This window comes from Lagopus muta, chromosome 25 (genome assembly GCF_023343835.1).
Source record: "Lagopus muta isolate bLagMut1 chromosome 25, bLagMut1 primary, whole genome shotgun sequence".
Lineage (NCBI taxonomy): Eukaryota > Metazoa > Chordata > Aves > Galliformes > Phasianidae > Lagopus > Lagopus muta.
Genome location: NC_064457.1, coordinates 3,820,606 through 3,846,916, shown reverse-complemented (window position 1 = coordinate 3,846,916; position 26,311 = coordinate 3,820,606). Strand labels below are relative to the sequence as shown.

The 26,311-nt window shown below is 63.6% G+C and overlaps 2 protein-coding genes across 14 annotated transcripts in view; both read left to right on the top strand.

Moving 5' to 3' along the window:
* The window catches only part of GPATCH8 (G-patch domain containing 8), a 28,249-nt gene extending 18,275 nt beyond the window's left edge, over nucleotides 1-9,974 (top strand). For all 13 annotated transcript variants that reach the window (XM_048927043.1, XM_048927039.1, XM_048927041.1 and 10 more), the window contains 2 exons: nucleotides 5,581-5,711; nucleotides 6,331-9,974. In XM_048927043.1, the coding sequence (XP_048783000.1) occupies nucleotides 5,581-5,711; nucleotides 6,331-9,970 (3,771 nt within the window). In that variant the 3' untranslated portion in view covers nucleotides 9,971-9,974. The remainder of the gene's footprint in view (nucleotides 1-5,580; nucleotides 5,712-6,330) is intronic.
* A 1,367-nt stretch (nucleotides 9,975-11,341) lies between these two features.
* Nucleotides 11,342-24,490, top strand: ITGA2B (integrin subunit alpha 2b). Its single transcript, XM_048927052.1, is given in 31 exon segments — nucleotides 11,342-11,575; nucleotides 12,047-12,177; nucleotides 12,685-12,782; nucleotides 12,856-13,021; nucleotides 13,107-13,156; nucleotides 13,497-13,542; nucleotides 14,267-14,395; nucleotides 14,479-14,526; nucleotides 14,631-14,674; nucleotides 14,755-14,814; nucleotides 15,233-15,285; nucleotides 15,676-15,884; nucleotides 16,672-16,854; nucleotides 17,079-17,124; nucleotides 17,190-17,294; nucleotides 18,523-18,578; nucleotides 18,648-18,799; nucleotides 19,777-19,899; nucleotides 20,005-20,075; nucleotides 20,145-20,292; nucleotides 20,847-20,933; nucleotides 21,020-21,099; nucleotides 21,182-21,253; nucleotides 21,330-21,405; nucleotides 21,407-21,433; nucleotides 21,510-21,662; nucleotides 21,733-21,828; nucleotides 22,835-22,945; nucleotides 23,874-23,981; nucleotides 24,058-24,171; nucleotides 24,274-24,490. Coding segments are annotated over 31 exon segments (3,105 nt in total). The 5' UTR covers nucleotides 11,342-11,420; the 3' UTR covers nucleotides 24,382-24,490.
* Nucleotides 24,491-26,311: the final 1,821 nt, after the last annotated feature.

Here is a 26,311-nt window from a genome sequence, read left to right as displayed (position 1 = left end):
CAGTTCATACTTTGATTTCCCCCCGTGTGCTCGTTGTCCTCACCGGGAGCAAGGCCCCGTGTTGCTGGCCCAGTCTTGTGCCCACCATCCCTTTGGAAACAAACCAACAACAGACACACAAACAGAAAGGGGCAGACAGCCGCCGGCTGGTGAGGAAGCTCTGTGTTGGGTGAGGTGTGAGCAGGAGCGGGCTGCTGGAAACGGGGGTGAACTCCTCCTGAACCGGGTGTGGATGGCTCCTGCTGCACATCTGCTTTCATAGCGGCACGGCTGTGGAGTCTGATGATCTGCCATGTTTCAGAGTGTTGGGAGACCAGGAAAAGAGGGGCTGTAACGAAAGGGGAAGTTCCCAAATTCTGTGATGTTCATGAGGTCTGTTCTGAATCTGCACAGCTCTGCCTTCAGTCCCCAGCTGGGATGTGGCAGGGCAGTGCTGTGTGCTTGTGTGCTGGGTGGCTGACAGAAGTCTGTGCATTGGCCTCATCTCTTTGGCCATTCATGATCTCACAACAGAGAGCTGTGCTGTGCTCATCTGGGGGTAAAAGTGCTCAGAGGAAATGTTTGGATACTCCTAATGACCGATTTTAACACCGTGATGCTTGGAGCACTGACGACTTCTGGAGGATGTGCTGCAGAGTCTGGCCAAATGGAAGCGAAGCAACAGCTTTGAAATGGGAGTATAGCATTACAGGGCATGAATTTTTAATGTTAAGTATGGGAACAGTGGTTCCAAGCAGATTCACCAGGGGAGCCTTAACAGGAAACGTGCAGCAGGGCGCTTTGTGTGAGCACTGCTATGGTTGGGAATGCAGTCCCAGCAGAGAGGGGCTGGCGTGGCTGTGATACCCGAGAGCAGTGCTGTGTTCTCCATCACTGAGCTGAGATGGAGAGCAGTTGGGTGCCTCTGCTGAGGGGAGGGGGGACCTGGTGGTGGCACGTTTGTGCAGCGTGGCGATGTGCTCTGATCACGGCCTGCTCCCGCTTAATTGGGTGGGTAATTAGGGGGCTGACAAGAGGTTAGGAAGGAGAAACAAACTGCCCCTCGTTGCTATAAAAGGAGTCGTGGTTCAGGGTAGTGGCAGCGCTCCAGTCACCGCAGCTCTGGAAGGGGCTGCAGGCTGGGTGGGATGGCTGGTCCTACAGGAACCCGCAGCGCTGTGGGGAGGTGGGCGCCTTCAGGTTCCTGTAGGTCACCCAGCGTTCCTTCCTAATTATGCAGTGGTTTGAACAGAGAGGAGGTTGTGCTTTGCTCAGGGAAAGGGCTTTGCCCAGCTCCCTGTGGCGCTGCGGTGTGTCAGCATCTGGACGTGCAGCACCCAGAGGTGAGGAAGGCGAATGAGCAGCAGTAGTGCTGTGCCACCCGTGCTGTCTGTATGCTGGAGCAGCCCTTCCTGGCAGTGTGGGGCTGGGGGTGCTGCTCCCCGCTCCCCTGCTCAGCGTGTGTCCTGCTGCCCCACAGAGAGCCGCTCTGCCCCCACATCCCTGTCTTCTCCCCAGTTATAAAGATGCTGTCTTGTATTCCAGGAAGGATCTCAGGATTATTGCCCAACAGGGATGATAGGTAAGTGCCCTGATCCCTGTGGGTTCGTTTGGACAACCTCCACCGCGTCCACACCGAGCAGCAATGGGGAGGTGGTGTTCCTCTGCTTCCTGACCCTGCTGCTCTTGTGGCATCAGGTTGTGTCTGAGCCACCCTCTGCACCGCGTCTCGGTCCATAAGGCAGCAATCCGAGGGCAAAGGGGGAAAGGGGTGAAACTGCGGTGTGACCCCACAGATGTGTGTCCCTCTTGCTGCCGTCTCTGCTGGGCTCTTTGTTTCTGGGATCCATTTCTGGTGCTGAGGAAGAGAGATGTAGGGAAGCACCGTTGTGCTGCCAGCACAGTCACTGCTGTGCTGGCTGAGTGCTCCGAATGCAAACCCTGGACTTCCTGGTTTGGGCAGAGCGGTGCTTTCTGAACGCTCACATCTTCAGCACAGCGTGGTGCAGGGAAGTTGGGAGTTCCTGTGCCATACTTGGTGTCCAGGGCAGAAATAGCGTGTGCTCACAGCGCGGGGCCACGTGTCAGCATACAGGGACTGAGGCAGGGGGGAGTCTGTGTGCCATCGACTCGTGGTGTGTTGTCCTCAGCTGAAAGACTTTGCAGGGAAGAAGTGAAGTAAAGCCTCAGCTCCTGGCTGCTTTCCCTCTGCTCTTCTCACTTTGTGGTTGTGCAAAGAACACTGGTGGCCAGAAGTGGGCTGTGCTTGTGTTAGCACTCGTGTAAAGTTGTCAGCCAGAGGTTGCCATCCTTGGAGCTCGTGCTGCAGTTCCCTTCCAGGCTGTTGCAGCAGAATGAGGGGTATGGAGTGAGAAGTGGTTTTCTTTAGTGAGGTTGGCAGAGAGAGCGGAGAGCAGCGTTGAGGAGGAGCGGCGCTGCGCTGGCTGTGCTCCATGTGAGCTGCTTCCCCTGCGGCCAGTGCTGGCACCTCGCTGTGCAGCTCCTGTCTGCTGTGAGCAGGCTCAGCAGGGTGGCAGTGTGGGGAGCACAGGGAGCGGCTTCATCCCCTCTGCACAGCATCCTCTTACATAAGTCTCCTTGCTTTTCCACCTGATGCTGAGATAAATCGTTTGCTGCTGGGCCTGACCCTGCAAAGCAGCGTGCGTTGAGCAGTGACACGAGCCCATGAGCGAGCTGTCCCATGTGCTCAGTCCTCCCCTGTTTCTGCATCTGAATGCTGACCCTACCCTCCGGCTCAGCCACCTGTACACACCATGATGCTCCCTGGAGCTTCCTGCTGAGGCAGGAGTGCGGCTGTGTGAGCCAGGGGAAGGAGCTGCATGGTAACAGCACTGCATGGTAACAGCACTGCATGGTAACAGCACTGCATGGTAACAGCCCTGCGTGCCACAGCCAGAACACAGCCCATCTCTGCCCCGTCCACGCTTGAGGGCTGAGCAGCTGCAGATTAAGAGCAGCTGCTCTTTAGGAGCTCAGTTGCACTCCTTGGTAATTCTGCTGGAAAGGAGGCTGAAAGTGCTGCTGTTAGAGTGGAGGAGGGCTCGAGGCAGCAGAGCGGTGCCCATCACCTTGCTGTCCCTGGGCTCCGCTCCTCAGCTGAGCAGTGAAGCAGCCGCACTGCCTGTCCTGGCATTGTGCTCAGCCACACTCTGTGGCTTGGAGACCTTCCTGCCTCCTCCGGGGTGCAGGGCTTCAGGAGAGAGTGCTGTCTGCTTCCCAAACCCCGCGGCAGCGCACAGGGACGCATTTGGGGTGGGTAGAAGAGGGCGGCCCCGATGCTGCTAAAGAGACAAGAGAACTGCTGAGCACGAGGTGTGAAGGGTTGATGGAGCGGGGCTCTGCTCTGAGGCAGAGGTGCCCTGCAGAGGCGGGGGGCCCTGCTGTGTCACAGTGCTCTTCCTGGAAGGGAGTGTGTGCGGTGTGCTGCCAATAGCAGGTGGGGAGCTAAGGGATTAGAATAATGAACGCTCGCCTCGGGATTACGGGGGGAATTTCTTGAGGGTAAGCTTGGGTTAAATACAGTTTAGCTCGGCGAGCTTTCTGCCAGGGCTGGGAGCTGCGGTGTGCCGAGGAGCTCTGTGTTTCTCGATGTTCTTCTGCTGTGCAGCTGCACCTGGTGCTCTTTCTGCTCCTCTCTGGCTGCACCAGGGGCAGCAGTGGCACGGCTGCAATTAATGGCTTGTCTGCTGCTCCTTGCATCGAGGAGTTGCTGCTTCCAGGTACATGCTGGGAGCAGTCGGTGAGGGAAGGTTCCGTGTTTGCTGTCCCAAGGCAGCAGTGCGGTGCAGCTGTTGAGATTTTGTTTTTCCACGTTGCTCAGCAAGGTCCTCACGCCCTGATGCTGCAGAGCAGCTCTCCGACTCCCCTGCCGTGTCAGCGCGGTGCAGCCGGCACTCGGTGTCCATGCTGTGCACTGAGGGCCCTCAGCCCCGCGTGCCGCACGGCCGGCTCTTGTCTGCAGTCAGCGGCAGCTCGCTGCTGTGTGCTTTGTGCTTGGGAGCTGCGCTGCAGCCGAGTCCCCTGCTCTGTGCAGGCCGTCTGAGCACTCAGAGCGCAGGGAGACGCGGTGCAGGCAGCCCCACAGCCCACAGCCCCTCTGCCAGCGCAGCGCTGCTCGGCCCCTTCCTCCACCAGGAGTTCAGTGTTCCACACCCAGCACGCCCTGCAGACCCTTCAGCCCTCGCTTGTCCCGGGAAGCAGCTCTGGGTGGGATGCTTGTGTGTGTGCACCCCGTCCCCTGTTGGTCCCGTAGCTGTGCTGCCCGGCTCCTGCTCCTAGCTGGCGCGCCGGGAGCTCCCCAGTGATGCTTGCTTCCTCTTTCTTCTCTCTCCCACCCTCGTTATATCTTCACTTTCTTTTTTTCTTTGTGATGGGACACTTTCAGATGATGTATTGAAAGCAAACCCTTCTAATTTCGGAGCCCAGATCACACGAGTGAGTTTCTCTCTGCCGGTGTCTGTAGCTGTACTCTTTGTCTGTCCTTCCCTCTGGTTTTGGTAAAGCTCAAACCGTGTTTAGTCACTGCGATTAGGCGAGAGAATCCTCTGTCTTGTCCGATCTCCCTTTCCACAAAGCAATGTTCTCTTTACATTGGGCTCGGTAATTCCCTGGGCTGGCACGCTGGGTTCGTTAGCTCAGTCCTGCTCTGATGCCGTTTGTCTTTGGGGCCCTTCCTGAAATACCTGACGTGAGGAACACCAACAGCTCATACGTGGCACTTCCTGAAATTGGGTCTTTTGAAAGATTGCGCACAGAAACCCCGAACAAAACGGGAGGTGCTTGAGTGCTTAGGGCGGCAGAGGTCTTTCTTGGCAACTTTCTTCACCTTCTGAGTGGTGCTCGTAAAAAACAGCCTGGGAATTGTTGCCCGTGTTGGAAGGAGAGCAGCGGCCTCCTGTCGTACTGCTTCAAACCAGGACCTGCAGAAGCTGTTGTTCGCCGCTGTTCAGACGGGCCGGCAGGTGCCCAGCGGTGCTGTGACGGCTCACACTCCTGGCTCCGGAGCTCTCCGGCTCGCGGTGTTTCTGCCCTGTGAAGCGCTGACCCCCTGGCGGCGCCCGGCAGCTTTTGTTTCCCGAGGAGCTGGGAGCTGCACTCAGCAGAGCGGGGCGCTGTTTGTGCTGTGTGTTGTGTTGTTTCTTTGCTCACTGCGATCATTCGCATGGGATTTTTGGCACCTTCTCCAATGTAAGCTGCACATTGCTTTTGTTACCTGGGTGACTTCCACACCAGCTCCCGCTCCATCCCCTCCCTGCCGCTGCGCTGTTTCTGCTGTACATTTGCACCCTGTGAGAGCATCAGAACAAACAGCCCTTTATTTTTTTTCTTAATTATCGGTTGTTTTGCTTTTTTTTCCCTTCCAGAATTTGCTTTTTTGCTTTGAAAGCAGCCTTACCGTGCCGCTAAAGAAAGCTGGTTGTGCAGGCTGCCTCTCCACTGTGTGCCGGGCGGCAGCCTGCCTGGAGCCGTGTGTCGGGCCCAGCTGCCCCCCGCTCAGGCCGTGGCCCCGGGGGCTGGCAGCACGCTGCACAGGGCTCCGGCCGTGTTCCTCTGATCCCCGCCCGCTTTCTTTTGCCTCAGAGGTTGAAAGATCTCAAGCAAAGGGAGTTTGCTCGTAACGTCTCCTCAAGATCGCGGAAGGATGAAAGGAAGCAGGAGCGGGCCCTGCGGCGCCTGCACGAGCTGGCCGAGCAGCGGAGGCAGCCGGAGTGGTGAGTGAAGGCGTCCTGCTCGGGTGTGCTGAGCTGCGGGGGGCTGAGGCTCGGCCCTGCGCTGTGCTTCTGGCAGCAGGGAACGGCCCAGCTGTTGCTCCCGCGCTGTGCTGCCCAGCAGCGGCCGTTTCCTGCTGTTGTGTGACGGTGCTGGGCGCGCGGTGCTGCTCCTGGGTGGCACTTGGAAGAGGTGAAATGTGACTGCAGGTTTATGAGGACAGGCTGAGAGAGCTGGGGCTGTTCAGCCTGGAGAAGAGAAGGCTCCGGGGGGACATTATAGCCCTTCTAGGACCCAACGGGGTCTACAGGAAAGCTGTAGGGACTACTTAAAAGGGCAGTGGGACGAGGAGAAGTGATTTTAAATTGGATGAGTTTAGATTCAGACTAGAAATTAGGAAGAAATTCTTTACTGCGAGGGTGGTGCAGTGCTGGAACTGGCTGCCCAGTGAGGTTGTGGGCGCCTCCCCCCTGGCAGCACTCAAAGCCAGGCTGGATGGGGCTGCGAGCAGCCTGCTCAGAGGGAGGCGTCCCAGGCTGTAGCAGGGGGGGTGGCGATGGAGGATCTTAAGGGTCCCTTCCGACCCAAACAGGCGGCCTTCGTTTTCTCTCGTTCCCGCAGCGCTCCGGGAAGCGGCCCCATGTTCAGAACCACGACTGTGGCTGTGGACGAGGAAGGGGGGGACGACGACGACGCTGCGGCCAACAGCGGCTCGTTCCCCCAGACGTCGGGCCTGGGCGGGGAGATGGGCGCAGACAGGGGTTTCCTAAACGTGGGGCACATGGGGGGCAGCGCCGGGCCGGGCCAGGCAGCCCTGCAGGCAGCACAGGCTGTCAGCTTTGGCATTAAGGGCGCGCCGGGAGCCCCGCTGCAGAAGATCGGCGTGTCGTTCTCCTTTGCCAAGAAGACTCCGGTGAAGCTGGAGACCATCGCTTCGGTTTTCAAGGACCACGTGGACGAATCGAGTTCTGCAGATGGGGCGAAAGCTGATGAGAAAGGCTCCTCGGATGGAGGGGGCCTGCAGAAAGCCGGAGAGGGTGAAAGCACAAACAGTTCTGACGGCAAGGCGGAGGACGACGACCACGACAAGGACAGCGGCTCCCTGGCCACCACGCTGTCTAAACTGAAAAAGATGAGGCGGGAGGACGGACCGACGGCGGTGGAGCCGGAGTACTACCATTACATCCCCCCGGCCCACTGCAAAGTGAAGCCCAACTTCCAGTTCCTGCTTTTCATGAAGTCCACAGAACAAACGGAAGCTGAAAACGTGAACAAAAAAACGGCAAACGAAGTCAGAAAGGGAAATTCCCCTAAACCCAAACCCGGCAAGCACGTGGAGAAGGCAGCCGAGAGCACGGCCCCGCCGAAGGAGCAGAGTGCTGCCGAAAGCGGCGCTCAGCAGGGCGAGGAGGAGCAGAAGGAAGGCCCAGGAGACGTCGGCGCGCAGGAGAGCGAGAGCCTGGCAGAGAGCGGCCTGCCTGAGCCCAGCAGCGCTGCACAGCCTGCCCCCAGCTGTAGGGACGCCCCAGAGGGGCCCAGGCCGCCGCCGGGGCCCTTCATCCCGGTCCTGAGTAAGGATGAGAGCACCACTCTGCAGTGGCCTTCGGAGCTCCTCATCTTTACCAAAGCGGAGCCGTCCGTCTCCTACAGCTGCAATCCTCTGTACTTCGACTTCAAGCTCTCCCGCAACAAAGACGCAAAAGGGAAAGCGGCCGAGAAGCCCAAGGATCCGGGCGGGCTGTGCAGGGAGAGCATCCAGAGCACCGAGTTTGGAGAGGTGAGCAGAGCCAAGGAGGCGGACGGCAGCGCCGACGGCTCTGGGGGGGCGGAGAGCGGGTCGGTGTCCCAGGGCAAGGAGGGCTGCCTGCAGGGCGAGGGCGACGAGAGCGGGAGGAGCGGAAGCGGCCGGGGGAAGGCTGGCAAATCCCACAAGCACAAGAAGAAAAAGAAGCACAAAAAGTCCAGCAGGCACAAACGCAAACACAAGGAGGAGCCCGAGGAAAAGAGCTGCAAAACGGACCCGGGTGAGGAGAAACCCAGGAAACGGAGACGGCGCCGGCACAAGAAGGTGAAATCCTCTCTTTCCACCGAGTCGGAGCGGGCGCTGAAGGCGGAGCTGTGCGAGGAGCGCGGCCACTTGCAGAAGAAGAAGCGCCGCTCGCAGGAGTCGCAGAGGAAATCTCTGTCGGCGGAGGAGGGCAGCAGCGGGAAGAAGGAGGACAGCGGCGCCTCGCGCCCCGAGCACGGCGCCAAGAAGCGCAGGGCTGCATGCCGCCGGTGCCCGGGGCCGCGCCGCAGCCGGCGGAGCAGCGGGGACGAGGACGACAGCGACGAGGGCTCTGGCGGCGCGCGCTCGCAGTACAGCGACGACTACGGGTCGGGCAGCGAGCGCTCGCAGAGCCGCTCGGCGTCGGGGCGCGGGCGCTCGTCGCGGCGCTCCTACTCCAGCAGCTCCGGCGCTTCGTCCGACCGCAGCCGCTACAGCCGCCGCCGCAGCTACTCCGACAGCTACAGCGACTACAGCGCGCGGTCGCGGTGCTCCAAGCGCTCGCGGGACTCGGAGGACGACTCCGACTACGGCAGGTCGAAGCGGCGTAAGTACTCGTCCTCTGAAGACTACAGCTCGAGCCGGAGCAGGTCGAGGAGCCGCAGCGGGAGGTCGAGGACGCGCAGCCGGGGCCGGACGCGGAGCAGCAGCTGCAGCCGCGGTCGCGGCAAGAGGAGGAGCCGCAGCGTGACGGGGCGCAGCTGGAAGCGCAGCCGCAGCTACAGCCGGGGGCGCAGCAGCAGGAGCCGCTCGCAGCGCTCGCTGTCCAGGAAAGGCTCCCGCGGCCACGAGAGCCCCGAGGAGAGGAGGCCGGGGAGGAGGGACTTCATCAGGTCCAAGATCTACCGCTCGCAGTCGCCGCACTACTTCCGAGCGGCGCGAGGCGAGGGGGCCGCGAAGAGAGAGGACGGCAGAGGGGAGGAGCCCCGGGGCTCCCAGAGCAGCGGCTCGGGCGCCGGCCGCGCCTCGGAGGGCGACTGCAGCCCCGAAGAGCGGAACTCCGTCACCGCCAAGCTGCTCCTGGAGAAGGTCCAGTCCCGGAAGGTGGAGAAGAAGCCCTGCGTCGCCGATGAGATGCTGGCGGGGGCCGGCAAGGTGGGCATCAAGCTCAAAGACCCCCCGCAGGGCTACTTCGGCCCCAAGCTCCCTCCCTCTCTGGGCAACAAACCCGTGCTGCCCTTGATCGGGAAACTGCCGACCGTGCGGAAGCCCAGCGCCAGGCGGTACGAGGAGTGCGGGATGGAGAGGGGCGAGGAGCTGTCGGATTCCGAGGGGGCGGAGGAGGCGCCGCTGGGCGGGCAGCCGCTGCTGGGGGACGCGGCGATGGGGCTGCAGGACGCGGCTCCGGAGGAGCGGAAGCGCGAGGAGGAGATGCCCTCCGCTCCCCTGGAAGCGCCGGCGCTGCCCGAGTGCTTCGGCTCCGGGGACCTGGTGCTGCCCCACTCCTTCCTCGCGGCCCCGGCTGACGGTGAGGCGCTGGAGCCCGTGGACGGGGGCGGCCAGGCCGTGATGCCGCTGGTCCCCGACGTGGAGCACTTCCCCGGCTTCGTGCCGCAGGGCGGCGAGCCCGGCATGGAGGGGGACCGCGACGGGGGGGAGGACGCCTCGCTCGCGCCGCTGGAGAGCCAGCCCATCACCTTCACACCCGAGGAGATGGAGAAGTACAGCAAGCTGCAGCAGGCGGCCCAGCAGCACATCCAGCAGCAGCTCCTGGCCAAGCAGGTCAAGGCTTTCCCCGCCTCGGCCGCGCTGGCCCCCGCGGCGCCCGCCCTGCAGCCCATCCACATCCCGCAGCCGGCGGCCGCCTCGGCCACGTCCATCACCACGGTGCAGCACGCCATCCTGCAGCACCACGCCGCCGCTGCCGCCGCCGCCATCGGCATCCACCCGCACCCCCACCCGCAGCCCCTGGCCCAGGTGCACCACATCCCGCAGCCCCACCTGACGCCCATCTCCCTGTCCCACCTCACCCACTCCATCATCCCGGGACACCCCGCCACCTTCCTCGCCAGCCACCCCATTCACATCATTCCGGCCTCGGCCATCCACCCGGGCCCCTTCACCTTCCACCCGGTGCCCCACGCTCTCTACCCGACGCTCCTCGCCCCGCGTCCCGCCGCCGCCGCCGCCGCCACGGCGCTGCACCTCCACCCTTTGCTGCACCCCATCTTCTCAGGGCAGGACTTGCAGCACCCCCCGAGCCACGGCACCTGAGGGGCGCGGAGCCGCCGTGGGGGAAGGGCGTCGTGCTCGGGGGCGGAGCCGGAAGGCGAGGATGGGATTCGTGTTCGCTCCCGAGCAGCCAAAGAAACACGGAGGGGTCGGTCAGCGCGCAGGGCGTTCAGCGGGGCCTGCAGTGCGCGCTGGAGAACGGCTGACGTCGGGACCCCCAGAGCTCCAGTGGCTCCAGCGGACCAACCGATGGCACCCCGGCTTCTGGTGGGACGCCGCCCATGGGACCCCCAAAGGCTTCTTGGTGGAACATCTGATGCAGTGGCTCCAGCAGGACGTGCTGTGGGGCTGCAGGGGGACCCACGAGGCATCCAGCGGGGCTCCAGCGGGACATGGATGGGCCGCAGGGGAGCGCAGCCCTGCGGGGACCTGCGAGGGTCCAGCGTGGATCCAGCTGGACTCCGGTGGGACCCCAGAGGCTGCCATGGCCTCCCAGGGGCTCCGGTTGGACTTCAGTGGGGCATCCAGTGAGCTCCAACGGGACCCTGCTGGGCGCCAGTGGAACATGGGGTGGGATTCCGGAGGGTCCAGTGGGGACAGATGGGCTTCAGTGGGACATGAATGGGACATGAATGGGACGCCAATGGGGCTGCAGTGGGCTCCTGTGAGACCCCCAGTGGGACCCCCAGCAGGGCACCCATTTTGTCCCCAGTGCGTCGTGCAGCAAAGCCCCGGCCGTCCCCACAGCTCCGCACGGCGCTGGGCCTCCACGACCCCCGGCTGTTGGAGGGGCTCCTCCCGGAAGCCCCCAGCCCCACTGCTGCCCATGGGGGGGGGGGGGGAGGGGCGGCAGCAGGGACCCCTGTGGAGCTGTGGGAGGAGCGCTGCGCCCGGCCCCATAATTTATAGGATATCTCTATTTTTGTTTAACGTACAGAATTGCACTGAGGGCGGGGGGGGGGTCGGGGTGCCGGGGACCCAGCGCTCGTTAACGTCCCGCTGCTTAACGAGCGCCGGCCTGTATTTAACTGTGTCACATAAGAGAGATATAAATATATATATATGCTGTACATGGGGGGCTTTCTAATAAAGCGACGGTTTGTGGAACGGCGGCTGTGGGTCTGCTGGGGGGGGGGGGGGGGGACGGGCTGTGGGGTGGGAAGGGGGAGGAATGGAGGGGGGGGGGAAGAGCCGGGGGTGGGGGGGGAGATGTGAGAGAGGGGGGGGGGATCCTGGAGGGGGGGGGAGGTCCTGGATGGGGGGGGAAACGTCCTCGCTGTGGGCAGAGCCGCTGGGGGCGGTGGGCGCTGCGTGCGCGGAGCTCCGGGGGGGGGGGGGGGGGGGACGGACGGATCGGGGGCGGCCGGCGCTTCCGTCTGGGCGCGGCGATAAGCGACGGGGGCCGGATGAACCCCCGGGGCGCCCCGGGCTTCGGGTCCCGGCTGCCGGCTGCCTGCGGGGCACAGCGGGGCTGAGCGCCTGCGGGGCGGCCATGGGGTCGGCGCTGCTGCCGGCGCTGCTGCTGCTGGTCGGGGCGCTGCGCGGGGCCGCCGGCGTGCAGCTGCTGCACGAACAGCACGGCGCGTACCGAGGGCCCGGCGGCAGCTACTTCGGCTTTGCGCTGGACTTTCACGTGGAAGGGGGAAGGTGGGGCGGGGGGATGCGGGGATGAGGGCGGGGGGCGAAGGGAGGGGATGCGGGGGATGCGGGGGTCGTGGGGAGGGGATGGGAGGGGGTGGAGAATGGCGGGAATATGGGGAAGGGGCGGGGGGGGGATGGGGGATGATGGGGATGTGGGGAAGGGATGGGGGAGATGTGGGGGTCGCGGGGAAGGGATGGGGAGGGGGTGGGAGATGAGGGAGATGTGGGGAAGGGGTGAGGGGGGAGATAGGGGGGATGGTGGGGAGACGGGGAAGGGATGGGGGGATGTGGAGGACACGGGGGTCGTGGGGAAGAGATGGGGAGGACGTGGGGGGTTGTGGGGAAGGGGAGTGGGGGTCATGGGGAAGAGATGGGAGATGCGGGGTATGCGGGGATCGTGGGGAAGGGATGGGGGCCACGGGGGGATGTGGGGCACAGGGGATGTGGGGCACAGGGGATGTGGGCGCTGCCCCACAGGGTCGGAGTGGCCGTGGGCGCCCCGCGTGCCAACACCTCGCAGCCCAACGTCACCGAACCTGGAGCCGTTTTCCTCTGCTCGTGGCCACCGGGGCCGGCAGCGTGTCAGCTCGTGTCCTTCGACAGCGCTGGTGGGGGGCGACGCCGTGTCACCCCATGGCACCCCATATCGCCCCATAGCACCCCATGGCGCCCCATAGCACCCCATAGCACCCCGTGTTCCCCCATCCCCGCTGACACCACTGATGGGTGGGGGTCTGCCCCTGTGTCCCCCTGCCCCACTGGCACTGTGGGTGGAGGGAATGGGGCCCTGTATCACCCCTAATAACCCCATAGCACCCCATAGCACCCATGTCACCCCGTATCATCCTATGGAGATGGGTGGCCGTCTCTTCCTGTGCCCCCCATCCTGCTTGCACCGTGGGTGGGAGTTGGGCCCCATGTCACCCCATATCCCCCTATATCACCCCAAATCACCCCGTGTCACCCCGTATCACCCCACCACATCACCCCACATCACCCCCTATCACCCCATGTCACCCCTTGTCACCCCTTGTCACCCCGTATCGCCCCACATCGCCCCACATCCCCCCACTGACTGCTGGCCGCGCTCCCCCCGTTTTCCCCCCACCTCCCAGGGGACGAACAGGAGCTCAGCGCCGGCACGCAGCTGCAGGTTCACAAATCGCGGCAGTGGTTCGGGGCGTCGCTGCTGAGCCACGGCGGCGCGCTGCTGGTGGGTGCCGGGGGTCGGGGCGCTCGGTGTCACGGCGGGGCGGGCGCCCACCCCGAGCCGCCCCCCCCCGCAGGCCTGCGCCCCGCTGCAGCACTGGAACGCCGTGCGCGGGCACAGAGAGGCGTTCCGCACCCCGGTGGGCGCGTGCTACGTGAGCGGCGCGGGGCGGCGCGGCCTGGCCTGGATCTCGCCGTGCCGAGACGTGCGCATGGCCGCCTCGTACCGGGACACGCAGTACGGTGAGCGGGGAGCGGGGCGGCGACCCCCGGAGCGGGAGGCTGAGGGCCGCCCCGAGTCGGGGAGCTGAGCGCGTTGTGCCCGCAGTGCTCGACCAGCGCTACTGCGAGCTCGGCTTCAGCGCCGCCGTCACCGCGGTGAGAGAGGGGGGACATGGGGACATATGGGGATATGGGGACATATGGGGGTAATGGGGACATATGGGGGTAATGGGGACATGGGGGGACATGGGGGGACATGGGGGCAATTGGGACATGGGGGACATGGGGGTAATGGGGTTAATGGGAGGACATGGGGACATGGGGTGGCCATGAGGGCGTCCCTGTGGGGAGCTCCAATGGCCGACACTTGGGGTGTGTCTGTGGGGAGCTCTATGGGGCAGGCGGTGGGGTGGCACTGAGGTGTCCCTGACCCATGGGCGCGGTGTGGGGTGGCCCTGTGGTGGCCATGGGGCAGCATGGCTGCATCTCCCCACAGGACGGAACGCTGGCGCTGGGGGCTCCAGGGGGGTATTACTTCCGGGGTGAGTGCAGCCCCATGGCGCGACGGCGGGGACAGTGGGTGACAGTGGGTGACACAATGGGTGACACAATGGGTGTCAATGTGTGTCAGTGGGTGACAATGGGTGACGGTGGGAGTCATGATGGGTGACGGTGACAATGGGTGCCATGAGGGATGACAAAATGGGTGTCAATGGGTGACAGTGGGTGACACGGTGGTGACAGTGGGGGACAATGGATGACACAATGGGTGTCAATGGGTGACAGTGGGTGTCAGTGGGGGACAATGGGTCTCTGTGAGTGACAGTGGGAGGCAATGGGTGACACTGTGTGACAATGGGAGTCACAGTGGATGACACAGTGGGTGTCAATGGGTGACAGTGGGTGACACAATGGGTGATACAAAGGGTGTCAATGTGTGTCAGTGGGTGTCAGTGGGAGTCGCAGTGGGTGACAGTGACAATGGGTGCCACAAGGGATGACAAAATGGGTGTCAATGAGTGACAGTGGGTGTCTGTGAGTGACAGTGGGTGACGGCAGGTGACAATGGGTGACACTGTGCGACAATGGGAGTCGCAGTGGGTGACACAGTGGGTGACAGTGGGTGACACTGACAGCGGGTGCCGCAATGAGCATCAATGTGTGTCAGCGGGTGACAGTGGATGCCACAATGTGCGTCCCCCCGTGTCCCCCATGTCCCCCCTTGTCCCTCCTTGTCCCCCTTTCCCCCCCACGTCCCTCCTGCAGGGCTGCTGTTCGTGGTGGAGCTCTCCTCCATCCTCTCCCGTTTCCCCAACTCCTCGCTGCTGTGGCCTCACAGCCCCGGCCGCCCCACAGCCGAGCCGGCGGATCCCGACTCCACCGACGGCTACCGGGGTGAGCGGCGCGGCGCCGCCGGGGGGGGGGAGGGAGGGGTTGGGAGCCGGGGGCCGCGGTGCTGACGGCGCCGACATCCGCAGGCTACACCGTGGCCGTGGGAGAGTTGGACGGCGACCCCAAAACCAAAGGTTGGCCGCCCCTTTGCCCCCCAGCCCCTCCGTGGGGGCCGCGACCCCCCGGCCCTGCGCGGCCCAAGGACCCCGCGGGAGCTCAGGGCCGGTTGACCCCACAGAGTTCGTGGTGGGGGTCCCCAATAAGGGCAGCACCAGGGGCGAGGTGAGCAGCGTGCCGGGCGGGGGGCTGCAATGGGGCGGGGGCTGCAAGGGGAATCGGGGACCGATGTCGCCATGGGGCAGGTGGAGATCTTCAGTGCGGGGCTGGCGCTGCGCCGCGTGCATGGCATCCCCAGTGAGCAGGTACTGCACCCATGTACTGCCCCATAGCACCGCCCCATAGCACCCCACACATCACCCCCTAGCACCCATGTACTGCTCCATAGCACCACCCCATAGCCCACATGCACTACCCCATAGCACCCCACACACCACCCCATAGCACCTGTGTACTGCCCCATAGCACCCCACACACCACCCCATAGCACCCATGCACCGCCCCATAGCACCCATGTACTGCCCCATAGCATCCAATGCACCACCCCATACCACCCCATGGCACCCCATAGCACCCAATGCATTGCCCCATAGCACCCCATGTACTGCCCCAATGCACCACCCCATAGCACCCCACACACAGCCCCATAGCACCCCACACACAGCCCCATAGCACCCCATAGCCCTGTAACCCCACTCTGCCCCTGGTGCCACCCCACCCCAGGTGGCCTCCTACTTTGGGCACACTGTGGCCGTGGCCGATGTCAACGGGGACGGGTGAGGATCCCAAAGTGTGACGGCACCGAGAGCCTCCTGGCCCCGTGTGGGGCTGTGGGGCCGCAGGGCCTTGGAGTGACGGGGTTGTGAGGCAGTGGGGTTATGGGGGCTTGGATGTATGGGGCGACGGAACCGTGAAGTTGTAGCACCGTGGGGTCATGGAGCTGTGGGGTTATGGGGCCGTGGAGTTGTGGGGTTATGGGGCTTTGGAAGCACGGGGTTCTGGGGCCACGGAGCTGCGGGGTTGTGGAGGTGTGGGGCAACGAAACCATGGGGCTCTGGGGCGGTGGGGTCACGTGGGCACGGAGCAATGGGGCCCGGAGCTGCGGGGTTACGAGGCTGTGGGGCGGCGAGACAACGGGGCTGCGGGGCCACGGTTCGGACGCGCAGGAGGGACGACGTGCTGGTGGGAGCCCCGCTGTTCGTGGAGCGGAGCGCGGACGGGAAGCAGCGCGAGGTGGGGCGGCTCTACGTCTACCTGGGCGGCTCCCGGCGCCCGTGGGAGCGGCGCCCCCAGACCCTGACGGGCACGGAGCCCTACGGCCGCTTCGCCGCCGCCATCGCCCCGCTGGGGGACCTGGACCTCGACGGCTGCGGCGGTAACGGCGGCGCGGAGCCCCGCTCAACCCCGCGGCTCCCTGCTGCCTCCCGGCCCGACCCCCGGCGCCGCCCGAACCCGCGTCGCCCCTTCCCCCGCCGCCCCGTTGCCGCCCGCCCGTAACCCCGGCGCCCCGTCGAGCCCCGATGTCCCCTTCCTCCTGTTGTCACCCCGTAGCCCTCACTGCCCCCTCCCGCTGCCACACCGGTGCCACCCCCCCATCACCCCATCGCCCTCTGTCCCACCCCATAGCGCTGCATCGCCCCTTTCCCTGCCGCCCCGTTGCCGCCCGCCCCATAACCTGGTCACCCCATAGAACCCTGGTGTCCCCTTCCTCCCACTGCTGTCACCCTGTAGCTCCCCGCTGCTCCTCCCAGTGCCACCCCCCCCCACCCCCTCATCCCCCCCATTGCACTCCATTCCACCTTTCCATTCCGCCCCATTGCTGCCCGTCCCATAACCTGGTCACCCCACAGAACCCCGATGTCCCCTTCCTCCTATTGTCACCCCATAGCCCTTTACTGCCCCTCCCGGTGCCACCCCAGTGCCACCCCCCCTCGCCCCCTTACCCCCCCCCCCCATTGCACTCCATTGCACCTTTCCGTGCCGCCCCATTGCCGCCCACCCCATAACTTTGTCACCCCACAGCCCCCCGCTGTCCCCTTCCAGTGCCACCCAGCCCATCCCCCCCCACCTCCCCTCTCGCCCCTCCCCACTCCGCCCCATTGCCCCCCGCCGCCCCGCTCTCAGCCCCTCAGTGCCACCCTCCCGCTGTCCCCGCACCCCAGACGTGGCGGTTGGCGCCCCATACGGCGGTGACGATGGCAGCGGGGCGGTGCTCATCTTCCGGGGGCAGCGGGAGGGGCTCAGCCCGACCCCAGCGCAGCGCCTCAGCAGCCCCTTCCCCGGCCCTGCCGCCTTCGGCTTCGCGCTCCGTGGTGGCACCGACATCGACGGCAACGGGTACCCAGGTACGGCCACGACACCCCGACATGGCCGTGGGTACCCTAATATGGCTGTTGGAACCCTAATATGGCCGTGGGAACCCTAATATGGCTGTGGGAACCCTAATATGGCCATGGACACCCCAGTATGGCCATGGGTTCCCTAATATGGTTGTGGGTGCCCTGGCACTGGGCACAGCTGTGCCACCCCCATGAGCCCCCATGTATCCCCCCCCCTCTGTGCCCCACAGATCTGCTGGTCGGTGCTTTTGGGGTCTCCATGGTGGCTGTGTACAGGTGGGTGCTGTGGGGTCGGGGGGCTCTGCCCCATAGCGGTGGGTGCTGATGGCGCCGCAATGCAGGGCGCAGCCGGTGGTGGTGGCCCAGGCGCAGCTGAGCGTCCCCAGCGGGCTGAACCCAGGGGTGACAGAGTGCGACCTGCCGGGGAGTGACAGCCGTGTCACCTGGTGAGAGGGGACACCGCTATGGGACACTGCTATGGGACACCGCTATGGGACACCGCTATGGGACACCGCTATGGGGCACGGCTATGGGACATTGCTATGGGACATTGCTATGGGACACTGCTATGGGACACCGCTATGGGACACCGCTATGGGACATCGCTATGGGACACCGCTATGGGACATCGCTATGGGACACCGCTATGGGGCACGGCTATGGGACACTGCTATGGGACACTGCTATGGGACACCGCTATGGGACATCGCTATGGGACACCGCTATGGGGCACGGCTATGGGACATTGCTATGGGACACTGCTATGGGACACTGCTATGGGACACCGTCCTGGGGATGCTGCTGTGGGGATGCTCTATGGGGGCACCACGGAGACACCATGGGGACGTCACTTTGGGGACACTGTGGGGACACCAGTTTCAGGGATACGGCCATGGGGACACTGGTGTGGGGACACTCTGTGGGGGCACTGTGGGGACACGGCCACGGGGACATCGCTTTGTGGATGCCGTTGGGACACTGTTGTGGGGTCGTGATGGGGACACTGTGGGGACAGGGCCATGGGGACACCAGTTTGGGGACACCACCTCTAGGATGCTCTATGGGGGAGCACGGGGACAGAGCCATGGGGACACTGCTTTGGGAACACCATCACTGGGATGCTCTATGGGGACACCGTGGGGACATGGTCACAAGGACAGAGCCATGGGGACACTGTGGGGACACACCATGGGGGAACCATGGGGACACTGCTTCGGGGTCACCAGCACCGGGATGCTCTGTGGGGGCACCATGGAGACAGAGCCATGTGGGGACAATGCCATGGGGACAGCAGCTCGGGAACGCTTTGGGGACACAGCTGTGGGGACAGTGTGGGGACAAAGCAATGGGGACACTGCTGTGGGGACACTCTGGGGACACAGCCATGAGGACAGAGTTGTGGGGTCACCACTTTGGGAGCACTTTGGGGGCACAGCCGTGGGGACAGAGTTGTGGGGTCACCACTTTGGGAGCACTTAGGGGACACAGCCATGGGGGCACTTTGGGCACAGCCATGGGGACAGAGCCACGGGGACACCGCTGTGGGGGCGCTCCGGGGGCGACACGGCCATAGGGACGCTGTCACCACCATGGGGCCGCGGTCCCGGGGACGCTGTGTGGGGCCGCCCTTTGGGGGCAGGCAGCCACAGGGACGCCCCCCGCGTGTCCCCGCAGCTTCGAGGCGCAGCTCTGTGTCTCCGTGTCGGGACGCCGCATCCCTCGCAGCATCCGTGAGTGCGGCACGGCGGGGGGCCGGGCGGTGGCACCGGCACGGCGCTGTCACCACGCTGTCACCTCAGGGCTGGTGGCAGAGCTGCAGCTGGACCGCCTGAAGCAGAGGGGACACCGCAGGGTGCTGCTGCTGCGGGGACAGCAGGCGGCGTGGCAGCGGGAGGTGACCTTGGAGCCGGGGATGGCACCGCAGTGCCACCAACTGGCTGCGTACCTGAGGGTATGGCGTGGTGACACCGGTGTGGGGTGGCGACGTTAAATATGGGGTGGTGGCCTTGGGGGTGGGACAGTGACATTGAGTACGGGATGGTGGCATTGGGCATGGAACGGTGACAACGGGTTTGGGGTCGGGACAGTTTGGGACAGTGACATCGAGTAGGGGATGGTGGCATTAAATATGGGACGATGACATCGGGCGTGGGGTGGTGACACCAGGTGTGGGGTGGTGACATTAAATATGGGGTGGTGGCATTGGGTGTGGGGTGGGGATGTTGGATGTAGGATGGTGACATTGGATATGGGATGGTGACATTGGGTGTGTGACGGTGACACCGGGTTTGGGGTGGTAACACAGGGTTTGGGGCAATGACATTGGGTAAGGGGAGGTGGCATTAAATATGGGGTGGTGACATCGGGTGTGGGATGAGGATGTTGGATGTGGGATGGTGACATTGGGTTTGGGACAATGACATTGAATGTGGGATGGTGACATTAAATATGGGATGGTGACATTGGGTGTGGGGCGGTGACACTGGATATGGGATGGTGGCGTTGAGTACGGGATGGTGACAGTGGACATGGGATGGTGACGTCGGGTGTGGGATGGTGACATGGGGTTTGGGATGAGGACATCAGGTTTGGGGTGGTGACATCGGGGGTGACGCAGTGACGTTGGGTTTGGGACAGTGGCGTTGAATGTGGGATGGTGACATTGGGTATGGGGTGGGGACACTGGGTTTGAGGTGGTGACATTGGGTGTGGGGCGGTGATTGAATATGGGCTGGTGACGTTGAGTGTGGGGTGGTGACATCAGGTATGGGATGGTGGCACTGAATACGGGGGCGGGTAACATCGGGTTTGGGACCGTGATGCTGCTTGTGGGGCAGTGACATCAGATGTGGGGTGGAGACGTCGATGTGGGCAGTGACAGCCAGCACCAGGCTGCCCACCCACAGAGCGCCACCGCTGCATCCCCAGGACGAAGGGGACTTCAGGGACAAACTGAGCCCCATCGTCACCAGCCTCAGCCTGGCGCTGCCGCCCCCAGACCCCGAAGGCCTGGGCCTGGTGCTCTATGGGGACACCCACGTGCAGGCGCAGGTAGGGGGCAGCGGGGATGCATGGGGCCGTGCTGCCCCTCACGGTGCCTTGGGTGTCCCCACGCGTTGTCCCCATGTCCGTCCATCCCCACGCCGTCCCCCCCAGACCCACATCATCCTGGAGGACTGCGGTGATGACAACGTCTGCGTCCCCGACCTGCGCCTCTCTGCCCACACGTGAGCCCCCCCCTCCCCCCCAGGACCCCCAAACCCCCCCCCCATTTCCCCCTGACCCGCTGCCCCCAGGCCGGACGCACGGCTGCGGATCGGCGATGACAACGCGGTGACACTGCGGGTCAGGGCCACCAACGTGGGGGAGGGGGCTTTCGAGGCCGAGCTGTGGGTGCAGCTCCCGGATGGCAGCTTCTACCAGCGGGCGCTGAGTGACACACAGGTGGGTGACAGCAGGGATGGGATGGGGACAAGGGGACATCGGTGTGGGGTGGTGACACCGAGTATGGGACAGTGGCACCGGGTATGGGATGGTGACAATGGGTATGGGGCGGTGGCACCGAGTGTGGGGTGGTGACATCAGGTGTGGGGTGGGGACATGGGGTGGTGGCAGTCAGTATGGGACGGTGACACCGGTTGTGGGATGGTGACACTGAGTGTGGGGTGGTGACATCAGGTGTGGGACAACGGCACAGGGTGTGGGGTGGTGACAGTGGGTATGGGGGCGGTGACATCAAGGATGGAACAATGACACTGAGAATGGGGGGACATCGGGTGTGCGATGGTGACATCAGATGTGGGATGGTGACTCTGAGTATGGGACAGTGACACTGGATGTGGGGGTGGCGACGTCTGCTATGGGATGGTGACATTGGGTTTGGAATAGTGATGTCAGATATGGGACAGTGACACTGAGTGCGGGGGTGGTGACATTGAATGTGGGATGGTGACGTTGGGTTTGGGGTGGTCATAGCGATGTCACCGCTATGGGGACAGGAGAAGCTGAGCTGCAACCCCAGGAAGGAGAACGGAACCCACGCGGTGGTGTGCGACATGGGCAACCCCATGAAGGCGGGCACACAGGTGGGTGGCACTGTCACCTCCCGCGTCCCCTCCTGTCCCCCTGTGTCCCCTCATGTCACCTCACGTCCCCTCGTGCCGCCCTGCAGATCGCTGTGGCCGTGGAGCTGAGTGTCACCGGGTTGGAGGACGCGGGCGATGCCATCACCTTCCACCTGCAGCTCAGGAGGTGACGCCGTCCCCCTGCTGTCCCCCTGCTGTCCCCTGCTGTGTCCCCAAATGGTGCTGTGCTCACCCCGCTGTCCCTGCAGCAAGAACAGCCCCAGCGTCACCGCGGCCGTGACCATCCCTGTGGAAGCGCACGCGGAGATGGAGCTGAGGGGGGTGAGGATGAGGATGAGGGGCTGTGGGGCTGCGGGGCGGCGGGGGAGGTGACCCCACACGTCCCCATGCTACCAGCATGTCCCTGCCTGCCACCACCGTGCTGCCCATGGAGTGGCAGCGGGCTGGGGACAGCCGCCAGCCGGAGGACCATGGGTGTGCGCGTGGAGCACGTCTACCAGGTAGGGCAGGGCGCAGGGGGGCGGAGGTGGCACGGCCCCAAAGTGTCACCGAGTGCCACCCGATGTCACCCCACAGCTGCACAATAAGGGCCCGGCCACCGTCACCAACGTCACCCTGAGCCTCCACGTCCCCGTCGCCGCGGGCGGCCAAATGCTGCTGTACCTCCTGGAGCTGGGCACCGAGGGTGGCATCACCTGCGTGCCACCACCAGACCTCAACCCCATGCAGGTGATGCATGGGGACGAGCGCGGGGATGGCGCGGGTGGCAGCGTGCTGAACGGCTGTCGGTCTGTCCCAGCTGGAGGTGGCCCAAGGCCCGGATGTGGGGCAGAGCAACGGGACGAGGCGACGGGAGCGCAGGGATGTGGGGGACGAGGAGGAGAGCATCAGTGTGGTGAGAGGGGGACGTGGGGGTGGATGGGGACAGGGGGACGTGTGACATGTGACATGTGATGTGTGACATGTGATGTGTGACGTGTGATGTGTGACATGTGATGTGTGACGTGTGATGTGTGACATGTGATGTGTGACGTGTGACATGTGACATGTGATGTGTGACATGTGACATGTGACATGTGATGTGTGACATGTGATGTGAGATGTGTGACATGTGATGTGTGACGTGTGATGTGTGACATGTGATGTGTGACGTGTGACATGTGACGTGTGATGTGTGATGTGTGATGTGTGCTGTGTGACATGTGACGTGTGATGTGTGACATGTGACGTGTGACGTGTGATGTGTGACGTGTGATGTGTGACGTGTGACATGTGCTGTGTGACATGTGACGTGTGATGTGTGATGTGTGACGTGTGACGTGTGACGTGTGACATGTGATGTGTGACGTGTGATGTGTGACGTGTGATGTGTGATGTGTGACGTGTGATGTGTGACATGTGATGTGTGACGTGTGACATGTGATGTGTGACGTGTGATGTGTGACGTGTGATGTGTGACGTGTGATGTGTGATGTGTGATGTGTGACGTGTGATGTGTGACGTGTGACGTGTGACGTGTGATGTGTGACGTGTGACGTGTGATGTGTGACGTGTGACGTGTGATGTGTGACATGTGATGTGTGACGTGTGACGTGTGATGTGTGACATGTGATGTGTGACATGTGATGTGTGATGTGTGATGTGTGACGTGTGACGTGTGATGTGTGACGTGTGACGTGTGATGTGTGACGTGTGATGTGTGACATGTGATGTGTGACATGTGATGTGTGATGTGTGATGTGTGACGTGTGACATGTGATGTGTGACATGTGATGTGTGACGTGTGACATTGACATGTGACATGTGATGTGTGACATGTGACATGTGACATGTGACGTGGGACGTGTGATGTGTGACGTGTGACATGTGACATGTGACATGTGACGTGTGCTGTCCCACAGGACTGTGGCAATGCCACCTGTGCAGAGGTGTGGTGCCATTCAGGCAGCATGGCGCAGGGGCAGCGCGTGTTGGTGGCCGTCCACGCGCTGCTCTGGATGGAAGCCCTGCAGGTAGTGGCACCGTGCTGCTGCTGTCCCCCTCTGTGCCCACGCTGTCACCGCCGTGTCCCCATATTGCCCCCATGGTGTTCTGATGGTGTCCCATGGGGTCACTGTGTGTCTCCATGGTGTCCTTCTGTGTCCCCTTGGTGTCCCCATGGTGTCCCCATTTTGTCCCGGTGTCCCATGCTGTCACTGTGTGCCTTCATGGCATCGCCATCACGTCCCTATGGTGTCCTCACGGTGTCCTTATGGCGTCCCCCATGGTGTCATTCTGTGTCCCCATGATGTTCTTGTAGTGTCCCCATGCTGTCACTGTGTGTCCTCATGGTGTCACCGCTGTGTCCCCGTGGTGTCCCATGGTGTCACTGTGTGTCCCCATGATGTTCTTGTGGTGTCCTTGTGGATTCCTTGTGGTGTCCCCATAGTGTCCCCATGGTGTCCTCATGGTGTCCTTCTGTGTCCCCCATCGTGTCCCCATGATGTGCCCACTGTGTCCTTGTGGTGTCCCCCATAATGTCCCTGCAGTGTCCTTGTGGTGCCCCATGGTGTCACCACCGTGTCCCCATGCTGTCCTCACAGTGTCCCCATCGTGTCCTCATGGTGTCCCCACAATATTCCTGTGTTGTCCCCATGGTGTCCCCATGGTGTGTCCCCCACAGTATCACCTCTGTGTCCCCATGCTGTCCCCATGCTGTCCCCTCTGTGTCCCCTGTGATGTCCCTTGGCCATGTGGCAAACCCCCATGGGGACACCATGTGCCCATCCCCCCATGTCCCCCCATATCCCCCCTTCTCCCCCCCATGTCCCCCCATATCCCCCCACGTGTCCCCCATATCCCCCATGTCCCCCCATGTCCCCCCATATCCCCCCATATCCCCCCTTCTCCCCCTATATCCCCTATATCCCCCATATCCCCCATGTCCCCCCATGTCCCCAGCAGGACGGCCACCCCCAGCACCTCTCCATCCGCTCCTGGGCCTCCTTCAACACCTCAGCCATGCCGTACCACGTCCAGCCCCACGTGCTGCCCCACGGCACCGCCACGGTATGGTGCTGTCCCTCGGGGTCTCCCATTGTCCCCGCTGTGGTGGCACTGTCCCTGTGTCCCCCCTTCCCCCCAGGCTGTCACCGAGGTGCTGCGCTCCCGGCCCGCTGCCGTCCCGGTGTGGTGGGTGGTGCTGGGGGTGCTGGCGGGGCTCCTCCTGCTCGCCCTCCTCGTCCTCCTGATGGGGATGGTGAGTGCTGGGGGGGGGAAAGGAAGGGGGACATCACTGGGGACACCTGGGGACACCCCGCAATGGGGCCCTGGTGTGGGGTCACGTTGTCCCCTCCTGCAGATGGGGTTCTTCAAGAGGACGCGGCCGCCGGCGGAGGGGGACACTGGGGAGGGGGCAGCAGAACAGGGACAGGGACAGGGCACGGAGATGGGGGCCGGCCAGGGGTAGGGGAGGGGACACCGTGTCCTGCCCCCCCCCATGTCCCCCATGTCCCATCCCCCATGTCCCCAACATCTATGGGTTCCCAATGTCCCAAGCACCCTACACCTGCCCCAATGTCCCCATTCCCACCCCAGTGTCCCCAGCATCTGTGGGTTCCCAATGTCCCCGTCCCTCCCCCAGTGCCCCACACCTGCCCCTATATGTCCCTACAGCCCCCCCCCAGTGTCCCTGCCCCATTGTCTTCAACATCTCTGGGTTCCCAGTGTCCCCATAGTCCTGCCCCAATGTCCCCAACCCCTCCCCAGTGTCCCCACCATCTATGGCTTCCCAATGTCCCCGTTCTCACCCCAATGTCCCCAGAGCCCCACACCTGCCCTGTGTCCCCATAGTCCCCCCTTCCCCCAGTGTCCCTGCCCCGATGTCCCCAACATCTTGTAGGTTCCCAGTGCCCCTGTAGTCCCACCCCAATGTCCCCATCCCTGCCCCAGTGCCCCCCACACCCTATACCTGCCCCAATGTCCCCAACATCTGTGGGTTCCCAGTGTCCCCCATAGTCCCACCCCAGTGCCCCACACCTGCCCCCAATGTCCCCACAGTCCCACCCCAATGTCCCTGCCCCATTGTCCCCAACATCAGTGGTTCCCAATGTCCCCGTAGCCCCACCCCCTGTCCCCATCCCCCTCAGGATCCTATTGACCCCCCCCCCCCCTACTTCCCCCCTCCAATAAATCTCAGCAGTGCACTTGGTGACACTTGGTATCGAGGTGACCCTATGGGGGGGAGGGGTGGGGGGGGGGGGAAGGAATCCCTATGGGGGCACCCCTGTGGGGCAGGTGCCTCTTGGGGTGTCTCTATGGGGTGTCCTTATTGGGGGCTCCCTATGAGTGTGTCCCCATGGGGGTGTCCTTATGGGGGTCACTATGGGGGATGCCCCTATTGGGGGGGGTCCCTGTGGGGGGGGCTGCCTGGGGGGGCTGCCGTTGGTGCATCTCAGTGGGGGTGCCCATCTTGGGGGGTGTCTCTATGGGAAAGCCCTATTTGGGGTGTCCCTATGGAGGGGTTCCTATAGGGGCATGACTGCTGGGGGCCGTGTGTGGGGCTGGAATGATGGAGGGGGTCCTTGGGGGGGGGAGTTACTGAGGGGGGGCCCTGGGGGAAGCCCTTATGGGGTGTCCCTCTGTCCTTATGGGGTGTCCCAATGGGGGGTCCCTATGGAGAGGGCACCCGAGGTGGGTTCACTATGGAGGTGTCCCTGTGGGGGGGCTCTGTGTGGGGGAGACCCCAAGGAGGAGTCGCTTTGGGGGGAGTTCTTATGGCTGTCCCTCTGGGGAGCCCCTATAGGAAGAGTAGCTATGGGGCGTCCCTATATGGGGGGTCCCTATGTGGGGGGGGGGTCCCAATGGACAGGGTCTCTTTGTGGGGGGGTGACTATGAGGGAGGGGGTCACTGTGGGGCATCCCTATGAGTGTTCACTATGGGGGGGGTCCTAAGAGGGGGTTCTTGTGGGTGGGGGGTCACTGAGGTATCCCTATGGGGTGTCCCTATGTGGGGAGCCCTATGGGGGTCTTTATGGGCGGGGGGGGGGGCATTATGGGCAGGGCTTCCTATGGGGTGGGTCCCTTTGGGGGCTCTCGATGGGGGGGGTCCCTATGGGGGGCTCCTATGGGGAGCTGTTCACTATGGGGTGTCCTTGGGATGTCCCTATGGGGGGGTTCTATGGGGGGGGTCCTGAGTGGGGGTTACTACAGGGTGTCCCTATGGGGGGGTTCCCATGGGGGAGACCCTAAGGAGGGGACTCTATGGGGGCAGCCCTTATGGGTGTCCATCCCTGTAGGGGGGGTCCCTAAAGGAGGGGCCTCACTTATGGGGGGAGGGGGGCACTTGGGGGCTCCTTATTGGGGGTCCCTAAGGGGGGGGGGGGCACAATGGAGTGTAC